The sequence below is a fragment of the Bos javanicus genome, chromosome 29 (genome assembly GCF_032452875.1).
Source record: "Bos javanicus breed banteng chromosome 29, ARS-OSU_banteng_1.0, whole genome shotgun sequence".
Classification (NCBI taxonomy): Eukaryota; Metazoa; Chordata; class Mammalia; order Artiodactyla; family Bovidae; genus Bos; species Bos javanicus.
The window spans coordinates 5,865,273-5,884,908 of record NC_083896.1 but is presented as its reverse complement, the minus strand read 5'-3'; the positions used below and the strand labels follow the sequence as shown (position 1 = coordinate 5,884,908).

Below are 19,636 nucleotides of genomic sequence, written 5' to 3'. Positions count from 1 at the left end.
CCATCGTTCTAAATTCCATATATATGCATTAGTACACTGTATTGGTATTTTTCTTTCTGGCTTACTTCACACTGTATAATTTTAAATGACTTTACCAAGGAGATATTTTTAATGAAAAACATCCATTTAGAATTTTATTTCATGAAATTTAAGATATTCTGACACAATGGCATTCATGTTGGGGGTAACTGAGGTTAGCTGTGCTGGTCCACATGACTCTCATCTGCCCATTAATGTAAGGCTCTAAGGATGATGTGCAGCTCTTCCCCAAACAAAGACTGGAGTGAACTCTCAGGCTTCTAGGTACCCACTTTCTAGGGGGACCTGCATCGTGCAAAGCAATGGGTGGAACTGAACAGGCTAGTGACTATCTTTTTTCCTCTTTGGCCAGAGTGTCATATGAGCTAACTGAGGCACTTCCACCCCTGACAGAGCAGTGACCTTGGGACTAGTAGGTCCTTCTGAAAGGTTGGGAGATTGTCTTAGGTGTGCTGCTGCTTGGCCTGACATGGATGCCTTGTTCCTTGGCAGTTTCCACAGGACTCCTCTTCTTGTAGAGTCAGGACAAATGTCTGGAACCCACCCAGATTCCTGGATCTGGCAGGAAAGCTCCTGCTGAGGAATGACGATTTGGCCTTTTCTGCTTTGGAGGATCTGCCCAGGGACCTCTTCCCACCCCTCTTCATGGAGGCATTCTATGGGAGACACATCGAGACCCTGAGCCCATGGTGCAAGCCTTTCCCTTTGTCTGCCTGCCAATGGGGAGCCTCATTTCCCCGCCTCATGTGGGGCCCTTACAAGCAGTGCTGGAAGCACTTGATGTCCTGCTGGCCCAGAAGGTTCATTCCAGGTGAGTGTGATCAAGGCACCCTGATAAAATCCTGGGTGTACCAGGGGAGACAACTGTGTTGAGGGCAAGTGGATGGAAAGGGTTCTGAAGATGGCAATGAAGAAGCTTGCTAAGGGAAATAGCTTCTGGAATCATTTGAGTGCCTTTAGTGAATGGGAGCCTGAAAGAACATTCAGAACTTCCTCACCTACATCCTCAGGTGGTTGGAGCAGAGTAAATCCTCCATCCACCTGTACAGTAAGAAGCCGAAGACTGTCTCTATGCCTGTGGATGGCACTGTGAAGTTCCTGAGCATGGTGCAGTGGGACGTGTCCAGGTGAGTGGGAATCGGCCGTGGCATCTGTCCATGCTGGCCACGTCTGCTCCTTTTCTAGGAAAGATGAATAATTTGCAGAGACTCTGCCTCTCTCCCATCCACCCGACTGCCTTCATGAAGCAGGAGTAGGATCACTTTGTCCAAATTACCCCTCAGTTCCTGAGGCTGGGCCACCTCCCGGATCTCCATCTGGAGTCTCCCTCCCTTCCTGAAGGATGCCTGAACCAGATGCTCAGGTGAGAGTGGACCACAAGCTGGATAACACTGAACACAACCCTAGAATTTCAAAAGTACCCTCTCCTTTCTTGCACTCTCCTGAAGCGTGGCATCCCATAACCACACAAATGTAGGGGGTAGGGGGCTGAACTGGTCTCGTGGCTCTTGTGAGATACCTGGCTGGGGAGATACAGAGGATTGACTGGGATGTTTGCATCCCAGCATTTGTAATTCCCTCCTTTTGTGGAGGTGTCTATGTTGAAATGATAAAATTAAGTAAGCTAGAAATGACATTGAAGTGAGGAAACTGCATCAGATCCAAGCATTCTTGAAGAGAAGCTCTATGCTCCACAGGTTTGTGCCCACAGTGCACCTGTTAATTAACATGTGGGAAAAGCATGATTCTGGAGATGATGTTAATCAAGCTGAGAAAAGGATAATAAAAAGTGATTGAAAGTTGAAGATGATGCAGGGATGTATGTAAGCCCCTTTGGTCTGGCATCACATTTCATGTTGTGAAATCTTGTTTAAGTTGGTCTCGCTAGAGCCACTCTGGCCAGAGATATAGGCATCCAGAGCTCAACCTTGACTGAAGCGTTAACTGAAATCATTTTTAAATCTCATCTCCCAACACTAATATTCAGTGATGTCCAAACTCGATGGAGATCCTCTCTGGCTCTCACTGTTCTAGTGATTCCATGACCTTCATTCATCCATAAGGAAATGGGGTGTGTTGACTCTACTTGATAGATGAGGAGGTGTACCTTCCAGATTCTGTGACGTGACTTATTCCTGCAGTGAAGGTGACAGTGCTCAGCCTAGCATGAGACATGACAATCAGTATATTGACCCTGAATTGATGGTCAGACCAATGATAGTTCTGTACAAACCATTTCTCTATCGTGTGTGTGCAACCTAGCACTCCAGTTTCCAAGAACTAATTATTTGGTTTCTCCCCAGGTGCCTGCCATCCCCCTTGAACAACCTGTCAATAACCAACTGCTGGCTGACAAAATCAGACTCGACTCACCATTCCCAGAGCCCAAAATCAGTCAGCTAAAGGGCCTGGTTCTGAGTGGGGTCACCATGACTAACTTTAGACCTGAGGTCCTCCACGTTCTGCTGGAGAAAGTTGCAGCCACCCTCCAGGACTGACTGGACTTAGGTCTGTGTGGGATCAAGGACTCCAGGGTGGAGGCCATCTTGTCTGCCCTGAGCCATTGCTCCCAGCTCTGGCACTTCAGTCTGGGCAGGAAACCTCCTGTCCAGGCTGTCATGGAGAAGCTGGTCCGACAGCCCACTGGGCTGCCCGGTTTAATGCAAGAGTGTCATCCTGCCCCTCAGGAGAGTTACAGACCTCAGGGTATTTTCCTGGAAGCGAGACTTGCCAAGCTTCGGGCTCAGCTGTTGGAGATTCTGAGAGCCTCAGGATGTCCCAGGGCCTGTGGCTTAGCTTCAGCCCCATCCTCCCTGTGGTGAGGGCATCATGTGGTGCCCATTTTACACAGGTATACTGCCCCTGCCTAGAGCACTGGCTCCATCAGGAGCTTTCTTCTGTGTGCTTGGAAACTGAAATCTAAAACATGGGGATATCATGGAGGGAAAACAGCATTGTTTCAGACATGTGCTCAATGTGGATGTGAAAAGGAACAGCGATCCTCGGGGGCGGGGGTTGCTGTGGAAATGTAGACTCTGGAAGGGTTCGGACTGGCATGGACATGTGCTTCTAGAATCTAATATGACACTTGGATACGTGCTGGACACCCACATGTTGCAATTATCCTTGGGAAGATAGTTGTAAAGAAACTGTCAGGAAGAAAGTTATCTTCTTGGTGATCTAAACAGGAAGGAAATCTAAAACGAGAGTGGATAAACAGATCGATATGACTTATTTCGTTGTTAAGCAAGAAACTAATATGACATTGTAATGCAAATCTACTCAATAAAAATGAATTAAAAGATAAGTAAATAAAGAGACGCTCATGGAAAACCAACTGCTGTCCTCCATGATATATTGTTCTGTGTGCGTGTGTGCATGCGTGCTTAGTCATTCCGTTGTGTCCAACTCTTTAAGACCCATAAAGAGTAGCCTCTTCTGTTCATGGGATTCTCCAGAGAAGAAGATTGGAATGGGTAACGATGGCCTTCTCCAGGGGACCTTCCTGATCCAGGGCTTGAACCCCGGTCTCCTGCAGTATAGGTAGATTCTTTGCCATCTGAGCCACCATGTAATGTAAGCCTCCTGGGGGCAACTCTTACCTCCTTGCTTGTTTCTTTGGCTGTTCAGTGGATTAATACACACAGAGGGTAACACAGCATCCGATGAACTATTGGAATGAAGAGCTCTCTGCAGGGCTCTCCCTGCTGACTCAGGCCATGACCTTGGGCATGGGTATTCTTCATGCTTCTATCAGTCGGTGTATAAGTCAGTTTCTTGCCTTTGTGTGTCCTTCACTGTCAAAGGTGAGGTCCTCAGTTCTGTTAAGTTTTGCACACTGCCAACAAGATTGAGACTGGTTCTCACTGTTCCATGCCTGTCAGGGAGGAGGAGTTATAATCGATACAATCAATTATAGGAGTGGTATATAGAAGTGATATAGGAATGATTATAGGAATGATATAGGAGGAGATATAATTGAGTTGTGACCAGACATTCAAAGTCTTTTTAGTAAAACGCTAAAATGTAAAAAAAAAAAAAAATGGACATGGGTTTTATTTCCACACCACATTCTAGATTTATATCAGTTTGGGTGGTTGATCATATCAGAATAGGTTGATAGTTTCCATTACAGTTCCAGTCTCTCCCTATTAGAAAAGTCAAGGGTAGCTTGTCTGGACATCAGAATGTTCAAATGTAAAAGAAATATATGTTATGTATTACATATAACTCACAGTCAGCTCTCCCTATCCTCTGTTCATCATCCTCAGATTCAGTCAACTACATATGATTTTAACTACTGTTAAAAAAAATAAATCTTCGTCTAAGTGACCCTGAGCAGTTGAACCATGTGTTGTTCAAGATTCACCTGGTACAGACACATACATAGTTTCAGAAGAAGCTGACATGATTACAGACTCTATAGTCCCACTGTGGTGTTGAAGACTCTTGAGAGTCCCTTGGACTGCAAGGAGATCCACCAGTCCATCTAAAGGAGATCAGTCCTGAATATTCATTGAAAGGACTGATGCTCAAGCTGAAGTTCCAATACTTTGGCCACTGATGCACAGAACTGACTCCTTGGAAAAGACCCTGATGCTGCAAAAGATTGAAGGCAGGAGGAGAAGGGAATGACAGAAGATGAGATGGCTGGATTACATCACCAACTCGATGGACATAAGTGAGTAGGTTCTGGGAGTTGATGATGGACAGGGAAGCCTGGCGTGCAACAGTCCATGGAGTTTCAAAGAACTGGACACAACTGAATGACTGAACTGAACTCATAGTCCCACCATCTTCTATCTGTTGCCTAGAGAACTAGAAAAGGCTGTGGTATAATTCAGACCTAATCTTAATGGTATTCACTTCAGTTCAGTTCAGTCACTCAGTCATGTCCGACTCTTTGCGACCCCATGAATGACAGCACACCAGGCCTCCCTATCCATCACAAACTCCGGATTTCACTCAGACTCACGTCCATCGAGTCAGTGATGCCATCCAGCCATCTCATCCTCTGTCGTCCCCTTCTCCTCCTCCCCCCAATCCCTCCCAGCATCAGAGTATTTTCAGATGAGTCAGCTCTTCACATGAGGTGGCCAAAGTACTGGAATTTCAGCTTCATCATCATTCCTTCCAAAGAAATCCCAGGGCTGATCTCCTTTAGAATGGACTGGTTGGATCTCCTTGCAGTCCAGGAGACTTGCAAGGGTCTTCTCCAACACCACAGTTCAAAAGCATCAATTCTTCGGCGCTCAGCTTTCTTCACAGTCCAACTCTACATCCATACACGACCACAAGAAAAACCATAGCCTTGACTAGATGGACCTTTGTTGGCAAAGTAATGTCTCTGCTTTTGAATATGCTATCTAGGTTGGTCATAACTTTCCTTCCAAGGAGTAAGCGTCTTTTAATTTCATGGCTGCAGTCACCATCTGCAGAGATTTTGGAGCCCCCCAAAATAAAGTCTGACACTGTTTCCACTGTTTCCCCATCTATTTCCCATGAAGTGATGGGACCGGATGCCATGATCTTCGTTTTCTGAAAGTTGAGCTTAAGCCAACTTTTTCACTCTCCACTTTCACTTTCATCAAGAGGCTTTTGAGTTCCTCTTCACTTTCTGCCATAAGGGTGGTGTTATCTGTATATCTGAGGTTATTGATATTTCTCCTGGCAATCTTGATTCCAGCTTGTGTTTCTTCCAGTCCAGCGTTTCTCATGATGTACTCTGCATAGAAGTTAAATAAGCAGGGTGACAATATACAGCCTTGACGTACTCCTTTTCCTATTTGGGACCAGTCTGTTGTTCCATGTCCAGTTTTAACTGTTGCTTCTTGACCTGCATACAGATTTCTCTAGAAGTAGGTCATGTGGTCAGGTATCCCCATCTCTTTCAGAATTGTCCACAGTTTACTGTGATCCACACAGTCAAAAGCTTTGGCATAGTCAATAAAGCAGAAATAGATGTTTTTCTGGAACTCTCTTGCTTTTTCCATGATCCAGCGGATGTTGGCAATTTGATCTCTGGTTCCTCTGCCTTTTCTAAAACGAGAAGTATCTCCTCACCGCCGCCCATCCTGACCTTGACGTAGAATAGCTCCTCTAGGCCCTCCTGGGCCTGCGCAGCCACCGCTCCTTGGACGTGGGGTTGCTCCTCCCACCCGCCGCCCGTGGCCTTGGGCATGGGAGTAGCTCCTCCCTGCCGCCGCCCCTGGCCTAGTGCGGCAGTAGCTCCTCTCCGCTTTTTAGCTGTTGCAGCTTGGCATTCTTGGCCGCCACCCCTGACCTCGGACTTGGGGTAGCTCTTCCCGGCCGCTGCCCCTGACCTCGACGTGAGGTAGCTCCTCCCGGCCGCTGCCCCTGACCTCGGACGCAGGGTAAGTCCTCTAGGCTGCTCCTGTGGTGTCGCAGCCTGGCGTTCTCGGCCGCCGACCCTGACCTTGGACTTGGGGTAGCTCCTCCCGGCCACAGTCCCTGACCTCGGACATGGGGTAAATTCTCTTGTTCGCCGCCCCTTTGCATGGTGTCCTCCTGGCTTATGCCCCTGACCTCGGACGTGGGGTAGCTCCTCTCTGCCACGCTGTGTGCGCCGCCGCAGCCCCCGCGCTCTGTTCTTAATGGTATCCTGCTACTGCTGCTAAGTCTCTTCAGTCCTGTTCGACTCTGTGCGACCCCATAGACGGCAGCCCATCAGGCTTCCCCGTCCCTGGAATTCTCCAGGCCAGAACACTGGAGTGGGTTACCATTTCCTTCTCCAATGCACGAAAGTGAAAAGTGAAAGTGAAGTCGCTCACTCGTGTCCGACTCTTCACAACCCCATATACTGCAGCCTACCAGGCTCCTCCGTCCATGGGATTTAATAGGCAAAAGTACTGGAGTGGGGTGCCATTGCCTTCTCTGACTTAATGGTATAATTCAGACCTAATCTTAAGGTTGAAAAGCAATGGAAGTGATGGTGTAGCTCTAAGTCAAAACTAAAGATCTGAGAACCAGGGAGCCACTTGTGTATGTACTGGAGTTTCCAGGTTCAGGAGCTAGAAGCTCCAGTATTCATGGCCAAGAAGAGAGAGAAGGCGAACAGTTGTCTTTGTTCCATCCAAGCCCCCAGAGGATAAAGTGATGCCCACCCACACTGGTGAAGGCTGATGTCTTGACTCAATTACTGATTTCAATGCTAATCTCTCCCAGGAGTTCCCTTGCAGATTCTCCTAGTGTTAATCTTTGACCTGATCTGGGCATCTCAACTCACAGTGAAGTTGACACATAAATTTAACCCTCACAGTGTGTCTAAACAAATGGAGACAAATAAAAGTTTCCTTGCTAAGGATTCAGAGGCTGCAATTGTTTCTGATTTGATGGAAGGGGATATAGGGCTTAGAGGACCTTAGGCAGATCTTTGGTTCCCCCACAGTGAATATAATGATGCACGTACAGTTTATGGGATTTTTAGTAGGATCCAACGAGATATTTGCTCTCGCTTTGGCAGCACATATACTGAAATTGTAACGATACAGAGAAGTTTGTCATGGCCCCTGCACAAGGATGACACACAAATTCATGAAGCATTCCATATTTTTTAAGCTTCCCTGGAGCCTCAGCTGGTAAATAATCCATCTGCAATTCAGATGGGTTCAATCCCTGGGTTGGGAAGATCCCCTGGAGAACAGAAAGGCTAACCTCTCCAGTATTCTGCCCTGGAGAATTCCATGGACTGTATAGTGCATGGGGTCACAAAGAGTCAGACATGACTGAGTGACTTTCACAAAATGAGATATTGCCTATTGAGGACTGGGCTCTGGAGTTGTTGAACAAGAGCTCATTATTATGTAAGCACTTCACTTTTTTTTTTTTTTTTTACAGTCTTTTCCCTCCTCATGAATAGCATGAGTCTTCATCCCTTGAACTCAACCACTGTTGTTTACAACAGAGGAAAGAAAAACCTGGATGCTGAAACTGGACTCACATATTACATGTGCTTACCAATGAGTCAGGATTCATCCAGACTGTTCCAGTAGCCAGTGCCGGGGTGGGGGTGAGGGTGGGGGCTGGGGATGGGAGGGAGTAGGAGAGACTGGATTCATCTTCAGTGATAGATATTCTGAGCCTCGCGTCTCTAGGCCAGCTGCTTGTAGATCAGACCAGAGTGCAGGGGTTAATAGTCAGCCACCTGTTGCTCTGGCTAAGCCATGAGAAAAACCCCATGGGAAAAGAATAAAAGCAAAATATAGCAATGGGAGATGTGATCAGGGACACAGGACTGATTGTATCATAGCACAACAGACACTTTCTGTGTGCCAAGACACTAAAAAAAAGTGACCTGGCCCCAAAGAACAGGGCTCTTGATCCAAGAAGTCTTGAGTCCCCCAGTTCCATCTTTGAAACTTTAATTCTGTTTCTAGTTTCTTTTCCCCAAACTGTGCATCAACCACTTTCAATCCCTACCTGCTTCCCTGGCCACAGCACCTCACAATAAAAATCCGTTTTGTAATCAGGACTGTATACTTTAGAATTTTCAATAAACCTTGCTGTCCTGGAACTTCCCTGGTGATCCAGTGGGTATGACTCCATGCTCCCAGTGCAGTGGGCCCTGCCTGGTTCAATCTCTGGTCAAGAAACTAGATTTCATATCCTGAAACTAAGTATTTGCATGCCACAACTGAATGATCCCTCCAATTTCCCAGGTGGCCCAGTGGCAAAGAATCTGCCTGCCAATGCAGGAGATACAGAAGACATGGGTTCTATCCCTGGGTCGGGAAGAACCCCTGGAGAAGGAAATGATACCCTACTCCAGTACTCCTGCCTAGAAAATTCCATGGACAGAGGAGCCTGGTGGGCTACAGTCCATGGGGTCACAAAGAGTTGGAGCAAACTGAACATATACAGGCACACACACACACACAATACCCACACACAGGGTCACAAGGAAGATCAAAGATCCTGTGTGCATGACTAAGACCCAGGGCAGCCAAATAATTAAATAAATAAATATTTTAAAAACTGTGTCTTCTGGTAATATCATTGAGTATAAATATTTGCACAGTGGTTTATATAGAAAACACTCTAAAGTTAATTGAGGCAATATACTATTTTTAAGAATTCATGTGGGTAATTTAAAAATATTGTACTTGCTTAGAAGACTCAAAAAACAAATGTGATTTAAAAACTGATTTTAACCATAAATGAACAAGAATTGTTTCTTTAAAAAAATATGTAGATCAATAAAATTTTGAGTCGAAAGATTTCCAAAGATATTTTTAATAGTTCAGTTCAGTTCAGTTCAGTTGCTCAGTCGTGTCCAACCCTTTGTGAGCCCACGGCCTGCAGCACACCAGGCCTCCCTGTCTATCACTAACTCCCAGAGATTCCTCAAACTCATGTCTGTTGAGTCGGTGATGCCATCCAACTATCTCATCCTCGTCCCCTTCTACTGCCTTCAATCTTTCCCAGCATCAGGGTCTTTTCAGATGAGTCAGTTCTTTGCATCAGGTGGCCAGAGTATTAGTGTTTCAGCCTCAGCATCAGTCCTTCCAATGAATATTCAGGACTGATTTCCTTTAGGATGTAGACATTATATTTAGAGCAGTTTTTGGTTCACAATATTATTGAATAGAAGGTACAGAAAGTTTTGTGAAATGAAGACATCTCTTGCCATTTCAATAAACAAGAAATGACACAGTCACCAGAGATTTCTGGCGTCCAAATGTGAATGAGGGCTCCCAGACCTCCAATCCAACAGATGTCACTGCTCCCCATGGTGATCTCTGAGGAGCTCAGAGGGTGAAAGAAGCAGCCATCTGGGGCATCTACCACTCCTTAAGTTGAACAAGGAAACAGGATTTGGCCCCAGAGAGCTGAGGTGCATATGAAAGGAATGAATTCAGTGAGCCCAGAGGCTTGCATCTTCCCATATGCAGTATGCTAAATCCCTTCACTTGAAATCTGATTTTTCTTACAGCATCCCCTGGAATTGCAAAGTCAGACTGAGTGACTGAACAACAACAATCTTTGATGTTCAGACTGCCTTCTCCCTTTTTACAAATTTTATCACATGACTCCCCCTCCTGCCTTCTTGGAGCAGTTTTCTCAGAGCAACTGAGATTCTGTCTCCTGGGCTTGGGTCCTAAACACGGCTACCAAATAAAATCTCCCTCTACTTTCAGGGGGTGGCTAATGTTTTCATTGGCAGTTTCCATGTAACTCCTGGAACTCAGGTGAGTGGGGCCAGGACATGTGTGTTGGGAAAAGGTCTCGGAAGAGCATATCAAATGACAAATACACAACCTAAAAGGTGAGAAATATGTTTTATTTGGTGACTACAGATTATAGGCAGAAAGGTGGCTTCTCAGATGGCTCTAAGGAACTGTTCAAAAGTTATAAGGAGGAAAAAAGAAATTATAAGGAGAGCCCGATGGGTCGCACAGAGTCAGACACGACTGAGGTGACTTACCTTACCTTACAGTATATAAGATCATTTGGTGTTAAAAAAATCAGAAAATATCAAAGAATTATTGCACATGATAAAAATGATACATCTCACTAATTTTCATGCATTTTAAATTTTATTTATTTACTCCTCTAATTTTAAAATTTACTTATTTTGGCTGTTCTGGGTCTTCCTTGCTATGCACAGCCTTTCTCTTGTTGTGGTGAGCAGGGGCCACTCTCTAGTAGAAATGCACTGGTTTCTCATTTTGGTGGCTTCTCTCATTGCAGAGCATGGTGCCAGGGTGTTTGTGCTTCAGTAGTCACAGCTCCCAGGCCCCAGTCTGGTGCTTGTGGGGCTTGGGCTTAGTTGCTCTGCAGCCTGTGGGGTCTTCCCAGACCAGGGATCTAACCTGTATCCCTTGCACTGACTGGTGGATTCTTAATCACTGGGCCACTAGAGAATTTTTTCTTTTTTCTTTTTCTCTGTATGGAAAGAGGCAGGAGTTTGGTCTTATTGAAGTCATCCATGTGAGGTTCATGGTACCACCTCAGGACACCGACCTTCTTCTCCTCCTTGAACTGCCCTCAGGGCACACTGTCTTGGGGCTGCAGTGGATGACGGCCTTTGGGCTGCAATAACCTTTGTTTACTGACATGGCAAGTGAAATAATTGTCTCCAAAGGAAAGTGTAGGAGCAGATGGCAAGTGGAACTGAGGGAGAATGTCTACCGAGTCCCCGCTAGATGCACCTGCTCACTGGGTTACACAAGTGAGGCAGGGAAAGCATTGTTTCACCAAAATTTATTCAGGCTCATGATCCTACTCCTCGAATTATCAGACGGCTTCCTTGTAAAATCCAGTTTGAATAATTATTCTAAGTCAGTTCAGCAAAAAAACCCACTCTTGATATCTGTATAATCATAAAGGATTTGATTTAGGTCATACCTGAATGGTCTAGTGGTTTTCCCTACTTTCTTCAATTTAAGTCTGAATTTGGCAATAAGGAGTTCACGGTCTGAGCCACAGTCAGCTCCTGGTCTTGTTTTTGCTGACTGTATAGAGCTTCTCCATCTTTGGCTGCAAAGAATATAATCAATCTGATTATGGTATTGACCATCTGGTGATGTCCATATATAGAGTCTTCTCTTGTGTTGTTGGAAGAGGGTGTTTGTTATGACCAGTGCATTTTCTTCGCAAAACTCTATTAGTCTTTGCCCTGCTTCATTGTGTATTCCAAGGCCTAATTTGCCTGTTACTCCAGGTGTTTCTTGACTTCCTACTTTTGCATTCCAGTCCCCTATAATGAAAAGGACATCTTTTTTGGATGTTAGTTCTATGGTTTTTCCTGTGGTCATGTATGGATGTGAGAGTTGGACTGTGAAGAAGGCTGAGCGCCGAAGAATTGATGCTTTTGAACTGTGGTGTTGGAGAAGACTCTTGAGAGTCCCTTGGAATGCAAGGAGATCCAACCAGTCCATTCTGAAGGAGATCAGCCCTTGGATTTCTTTGGAAGGAATGATGCTAAAGCTGAAACTCCAGTACTTTGGCCACCTCATGCAAAGAGTTGACTCATTGGAAAAGACTCTGATACTGGGAGGGATTGGGGGCAAGAGGAGAAGGGGACGACAGAGGATGAGATGGCTGAATGGCATCACTGACTTGATGGACGTGATTCTGAATGAACTCCAGGAGTTGGTGATGGACAGGGAGGCCTGGCGTGCTGCGATTCATGGGGTCACAAAGAGTTGGACACAACTGAGCGACTTATGTGATCTGATCTTAATATCTGGTCTCCCCAAGAATCTGATCAAACTTCCTCACTGCCCACTATTAGTATCCAGTTCATCTGGGCTGCCCTCAGCAAAAAATCTACTAGTTTGGTTCACAGAGGAAATTACCAGCCAAGAAACACACTGCTTCTGAATTGTGAGTCCCTACCACGTGTATCTGTTGAAGTTGGATGACCTGAGATGCTAGGGTATCCTTATCTGTATTATCATTGTCCTAAATAAAATTTGATGTAGCCACTTACACCTGTTTCTGTGTCTGATTTTCCTTGGAAACAATTCCCTCAGCTGATTACTGCTCAGGCAGGAAGCGTTCTACAAGTATCCCCCAGATTCCCACATACTCAAGGATGACCAATTTGGAGTCTGACCACTTTTTCAGCTTCCATATCAGGCCTTGAGTTATTTTCAGAAAATTCATTTCAACTTTAAAACATTCTTCTTTTTGATCTCATAGTAACTGTGATCCCAGAGGAACATCAGCACCTTGAATTTTGAAATTTCCACATTTCCACTAACATCACAGTCTTTTCCAACATTTATGTGATCTGACAATTGGAGGAGTCCTTCTCATCCCTTCAGCTATGACAGGAATGGGCGAATTTAATTCAGATGACCATTATATCTACTACTATGGGAAAGAATCTTTTTGAAGAAATGTAATAGCCTTCATAGTCAACAAAAGAGTGTGAAATGCAGTACTTGGGTATAGTCTCAAAAATGACAGAATGATCTCGGCTCTTTTCCAAGGCAAACCATTCAACATTAAAATAATCCAAGTCTATGCCCCAACCATGGACATGTCCAGTGATTGACATAAGTTTGAGAAAGCTCCAGGGGTTGGTGATGGACAGGGAAACCTGGCTGCGGTCCATGGGGTCACAAAGAGTCAGACACGACTGAGTGACGGAACTGAATTGATGCCCCAACCACTAACGCTGAAAGCTGAAGTTGAACGTTTGTATAAGGACCTATGTGACCTTCTAGATCTAAAAACAAAAAACGATGACCTTATCATCATAGGGGGCTAGAATGAAAATGTAGGAAGTCAAGAGTAACAGACAAGTTTGATCTTGCAGTACAAAATGAAGCAGGCAGAGGCTAACAGAGTGTTGTGAAAAGAACACACCTGTCATAGCAAACACCCTTTCCATTAACCCAAGAGAAGACTCTACACATGGATATCACCAGATGGTCAGTACCAAAACAGGTTGATTATATTCCTTGTGGTCAAAATTAGATAAACTCTATATAGCCAGCAAGAAAAGTCTGGGAGTTGACTGTGGCCAGATCATGAACTTCTTGCCGAATTCAGACTCAAATTGAAGAATGTAGGGAAAACCACTAGGCCATTCAGGTCTAACCTAAATCAAAAACGTGAAAGTCACTCAGTTGTGTCCGATTCTTTGAGACCCATGGACAATACAGTCAATGGAATTGTCCAGGCCAGAATAATGGAGTGGGGAGCCTTTCACTTCTCCAGGGTATCTTCCCAACACAGAGATCAAGCCCAGATCTCCCACATTTCAGGTAATTTCTTTACCAGCTGAGCCACAAGGGAAGCCCAAGAACACTGGAGTGGATAGCCCATCCCTTCTCTAGTGGATCTTCCGGAACCAGGAATGGAAGTGGGTCTCCTGCATTGCATACAGACTCTTTACTAACTGAGCTATCAGGGAAGACTCATGATTATACAGTGGAAGTGACAAATAGATTCAAGGGAATAGATCTGATAGATAAAGTGCTTGAAGAACTGTGGACAGAGATTTGTAACATTGTACAGGAGGTGGTGATCAAAACCATCCCCAAGAAAAGAAATGCTAAAAGGCAAAATGGTTGTCTGAGGAGGCCTTAAAAGTAGCTGGAAAAAAAAAAAAAAAAGAGAGAGAGAACTGAAAGGCAAAGGAGAAAAGGAAAAATATACATCTGAATGCAGAGTTCCAGAAAAGAGCAAGGAGAGATAAGAAATCCATTTTAAGTGAAAAATGCAAAGAAATAGAGGAAAATAATAGGGCATGAGAGACTAGAGATCTCTTCAAGAAAATTAGAAATACCGAGGGAACATTTCATGCAAAATAATGTCTCTACTTTTTAATATGCTGTCTAGGTTGGTCATAACTTTTCTTCTAAGGAGTAAGCATCTTTTTATTTCAGTGGCCATATTAACAAAACTCAATCAATTTTATATAGTGAATCACTGAATAAGTCCTAGATTCCCCCTCCCCCAATTCGTTTTCTTTCATGAATGATGATCTGACTCAATCAGTTCATCTGGAGACTGGCAGTAACCCAATCAGGATGAACCTGAGGGATGCTCTGGAATCCAATCAGGTAATGCCTACTGATTGGAAGTTAGCAGTTGAAAGGAGAGAAGATGTGGTTTAAAAAGTTCCAAAAAATGCCCCAGCACCAAAGAATAGACGCAGAAACTTCTCGCTCTGGAGTCACTCCTTGTGTTCTCCATCAAGTCTGAGGTCTGAGCAGCACCCCTACCCCGACCACATCAGACCTGGTGAGTTAACCTCAGTGAGGGATGTTCTGCCAATGGCAGGCATGCAATGAATGATATAATGCAGTTTGACATGGCATGGAGAGTTTACCTTTTTCTCTTCTTTAGGTTAAATTTAAATCTGTCTTTCTGCCTCAAAGTATTCTTTTGCTTCCATTCTAAACATTTTGATTTGTGCTTTGGTTTATATTATTTAAAAGTCTTAACCAGCAGTTTTTCTTTTTTAAAGACATCTGTTTGACATGCTGTTTCTTGACATTTAAGGTTTTTGCTCTATACACAAATGGCATTCCCTTTACAAGTATCTCCTTAATCTTTCCCAGCTAAGTTGACTTTGGGAACTGAGGATGGAAGCTGTGTTCTACATGAACTCCTGTCCCCATAGTTTGGGCTTTAAGCAATAATTCTTTTTTTTTTTTTTTCCACCATAAAAACAAAGAGAGTCAGCTTTTTCAGTCTCCTGGTACAGATGTGCAAGAGGGACATGCATTAAGGAAAGCAGTGGATGGAAACAGATGAGCCTCCAGTTGGCTTTCTTCCTTCCTGCAACTTGTTAGATTCTTGCTCTAGTGGCAGGATAGGGAGAGCTCTGGCCTTAGGGACACAAACCCAGACTGGAATCCAGACACACCGAAGTCTTCCATTCTGATTCATCATTGCCAGAGCAATGACTGTGGCCCTGATTTGATTCCTCTGAAGTGTGGGGAGAGAGACTACCCTGATGGTTATGATTGTTCTGAGAAGGATGTCTTGTCTCTTTGCAGTTTCCCAGGATTCAATTCAGAGAAGAGTCAGGATGAGTGTTCACAACCCTCCCAGACTTGCGATCTTGGCAGCAATTGGCCTGCTGAGAGATGAGCCCTTAGCCATCTCTACTTTGGAGTTTCTGCCCACAGAGCTCTACCCACTACTCTTCATGGCTGCCGTCTTTGGCCGACACAGGGAGACCCTGAAGGCTATGGTGCCAGCCTGGCCCTTTGCCCGCCTGCCTCTGGGAAGCCTGATGCAAAAGCCTCACCAAGGAACCTTACAAGCAGTGCTGGAAGGCCTTGATGTCCTGCTTGCCCAGAAGGTTCACCCCAGGTGAGTCAGATCCAGGGAGCCTGGCAGGTTCTTGGATTCCTGGAAGAGACACATGGTGCCAGGCAGAGTGGATGACCAAGTGGTGACCAGAGGCTTCTGAAAAAGCTCAGAGGCTTTTTCAGAGGAATTGCTGAGATCACTTTGGGAAATCCCTTACAAATATATAATAGGAAGGATGGAAGAGAAAAAAGAACTGGGGGAGAGGGAGCAAGAAAGGAAAGAAACAACAGCAGGTAAGAGCAGGACTGTGAAGTAAGAGCACACATGGGGAGATGGAATGTTGCCTGAACTCTGAGGCTGTGGGTTCATTCAGTGTGGATTTTGAATAATCTTACCCCACCATCTTCTGTTTCCCCACAGGAGGGGCAAGCTGCGGGTGCTGGACTTAAGGAATACTGGCCAGGACTTCTGGAACATGTGGTCTGGAGGCAAGGGCCACATGCCCTCCAGCTCACTGCTGGTTCCAGTGGCTGAGGACATGTCCAGGAAAAGGCACCCCTTGACTCCCTTAGAAGTGTACATAGAACTTTGTCTTATGAAAAAGCCCCTGGAGAAATTCCTTACGTACCTCTTCAGGTGGGTGGAGCAGAGAAAAGCCTCCATACACCTGTGCTGTAAGAAGATGAAGATTATTTCAATGTCCAAGGAAAATATGGAGGAAGTTCTCAGGATGGTGAAGCTGGACTGTGTACAGATGGTGACACTGAGTTTCACCCAGAAGCTGTCCACCCTGGCCCAGTTTGCTCCTCTCCTGGGTCAGATGAGCAACGTTCAGAGTCTCATTCTCTCCCGCATTCGTGGGTCTGCTGTGGAGGAGCAGGACCATCAGGATCTTCTGCAATTGACCTCTCAGATCCTCCAGCTGCGGAACCTCAGGGACCTCCGCATGGAAGCTCCATTCTTCCTTGAAGGCCGTCTGGACCAAATGCTCAGGTGAGGCTCTGCCAGCAGCTGATTAACAGTGGACACAATGGTAGAATATCAAGGGAAGTGTCTCATCTGCTGCTCCACCGTGAAAAGCAGTATTACAGAAGCACAGCAATCCAGGTGGGGGGAATCGGTTAAAGCAGCTCTGGAAAGGGATGCCATGTTGGGAACCCACAAGTTAGGGGGCCTAGATCTAGTGCAAGTGTGTATGTGATTTCTTCTTGGGGGAGAGATTTCTGTGTTCTGAAGATTTATGTATAGGTAAGCAAAGGGGGCATTGAAGAGGGAAAATCACATCAGCCTAAGCGTTGTGAAAAGAAATTCTGTGGTCACTAACCCATGACCACAAGGAGCCTGTTTTAAAGTCCAAGTCAGTAACAGGTGGCCTTTTGCTGCATATAAGGTAATTAATATATGGGAAATGCATGGTTCTGGAGATGATGGTAGCAAAGCAGAGCCAAAGGAATGTAAAAAGTGATAGAAAGTTTGTAGATGTCATAGGGCTGGGAGTCCCTAAAGACCGGCAGCCCCTTTCTGCATGTATGCCAAGAGCCTCACCTGGCCAGAGGTATATGACCATCAGCTCACCCACAGAGTGGCGATCTAAATGAAAAGCATTTTTTATCTCATCTCCCAGAACTAACACTCAGTGATGTCCACCCTGATGGACACTTTGTGTCATGCTCTCCTCTGATCATGTTCTAGTGCATTCCATTATGTCTATTCATCCTGCTAAGGAAATAGAGTGTACTGTACTCTGCTTGACAGATGAGGAAAGACGGCTTTCAAGATCATGTGAATGTAATATAGTCACACTAAGAAAATGACAGGACTCAGCCTAGAATGAGACTGGACATTCTGGAATTTGAACTGTATCAGCTTTGGGCCAATCATTGAGTCCTCCTCTGGAACTCAACTGCTACTTTGCTTTCCCTCATCTAATTGCTTCTTCCCCCCCTCCACCCCAGGTGCTTGAAGACCCCCTTGGACAACATCTCAATCACCAACTGCCTGCTTACAGAATCAGACCTGACCCATCTGTCCTGGTGTCCAAAAATCTGTCAGCTGAAGGGCCTGAATCTTAGCGGCGTCACCCTGACCGACTTTAATCCCAAGCTCCTTCAAGTTCTGCTGGAGAAAGTTGCAGGCACTCTGGAAGAACTGGACTTAAACCTGTGTGGGATCACGGACGTCCACCTCATGGGCTTTCTGCCTGCCCTGAGCTGCTGCTCCCAGCTTAGGGTCCTCACCATGTGCGGAAACCTCATCTCCATGGCTGTCCTGGAGAGTGTCCTGCGTCATACTGACAGGCTCCCTGATTTAAATCTAGAGCTTTATCCAGCCCCTCGGGAGAGTTACAGCTCTCTGGGTGTCCTTCACCGGGAGAGATTTGCTCAGATAAAGGCTAAGCTGAGGGTGATCCTTACATACTTAGAACGTCCCAGGAAGATTTGGGTTAGCCCCAGCCCCTGTCCTCACTGTGGTGATGACATGTGTGGTCACCTGAGTCCCAACACATAATTCTGTAATACACTGCGTAGTCGGTTGCTTCTATAAGAAGCTTTCTTCTGGACACTTGAAAACTGAAATCTAGGTCATACATCCATTATGAAGGGAAAACACAGCCCTGGTTTCTGATATAAGCTCAGTGTGATTGAAAAACCTGATCCAGCAGGGGTGCAGGATTCCAAAAGGGAGTGTTGACTTGAGGAATTGATGTGACTTTTTTAGATATGTGTTTATAGAGTCAAATATGAAACTGAGTTTCTGGAAGGTTCAGTCTGAGACACACATGTTCCAGTTATTTCTGTATGCACACTTGTAGAAATGATCAGAAATAAAGAGAACTTCAGTGTAAATGATAAATGCCATCCATGATATTATTCTGCTTTCTGTATTTACATCTCGTGGATCTCCAGTTACTGGTGGAGTGGAAGCCCTCTGTTGCGTATGATCTGAAACTCCATCATTCCCTAGTTATCTTTTTTCTTCATAGTTTCCTTACTTAGTTCTGGTGGTTAATACAAACAGCAAAGGAAATACACTCAGTGTTCCTCAATAGCACATCCTGTCAAGAGTGGGTACTTACATGCATATTCCTATCAGAAAAATACTAAAATCTCACAGCATGAAATATGGTTTTGTCACATTTATACCAGAAGTATATTTCAGAAGCATGTCTTTTGAAAGCTGGGTCATGTCAATAAGAGTTTTATTTTATTCCCATACCTACTATTGTTCTTCCCTATCGAGGAAGACTAGTAGAGCATGTTTTGACATCAGCATATCAAGATGTATAATAAAATGTCTTTACACCATATAACTTATAGTTGGCCATTTTTATTCTCAGCTCCCTACTCTATCCCTCAATCAGCTGCAGATTCATTATAAAATATTTATGATTCTCTGGATTTCCTGTCTTACTAGTCTATAATGATGCAGAAAATATTTTTCCCTGTTCCCTCTTCTCATATCTAGATATGTACTATTACAAATATTCTCTATGTGGTTTTAAATGTGATTGATAGCCTCAGGATATTTAACTGTGTTAGAAGCCTGGGTTCCCCTTGGGTAGTGCAGGAGACACTATTTTATAAAGTAGATGGGCTATAAGGTATATAGCTCGTTACATTTATAAATTCATAATACAGCGAAGAGAGACACAAGACATAAACCATTTGAAAACAAGTTAGAACAAACTAAATAATGATTAGTGAAAATCAATTGTGGTCTGGTGGCAGTAATTCATCAAGTCCACAGGGGAGCTAGAGAAGTCAAATTCTGGAGGAATGTCAAAAGAAGCCCATTTGGCAGTCTATTGTCATCATGCTGAATAAAATTTGTCTTCAGCACTTAACCCCATGTCTGT

General features: G+C 44.8%; 1 protein-coding gene and 1 non-coding gene across 2 annotated transcripts; both read left to right on the top strand.

The window, feature by feature from the left end:
* Positions 1-725: 725 nt before the first annotated feature.
* Positions 726-18,288, top strand: LOC133240921 (PRAME family member 8-like). Its single transcript, XM_061405905.1, has 6 exons — positions 726-850; positions 1,050-1,166; positions 14,717-14,760; positions 15,522-15,840; positions 16,201-16,773; positions 17,736-18,288. The coding sequence occupies exons 1-6, from the start codon at positions 726-728 to the stop codon at positions 18,286-18,288; spliced, it is 1,731 nt and encodes a 576-aa protein (XP_061261889.1).
* On the top strand, positions 7,505-7,613 carry LOC133241882 (U6 spliceosomal RNA). Its single transcript, XR_009734693.1, has one exon. It is a non-coding gene; the product is annotated as a U6 spliceosomal RNA (small nuclear RNA).
* Positions 18,289-19,636: the final 1,348 nt, after the last annotated feature.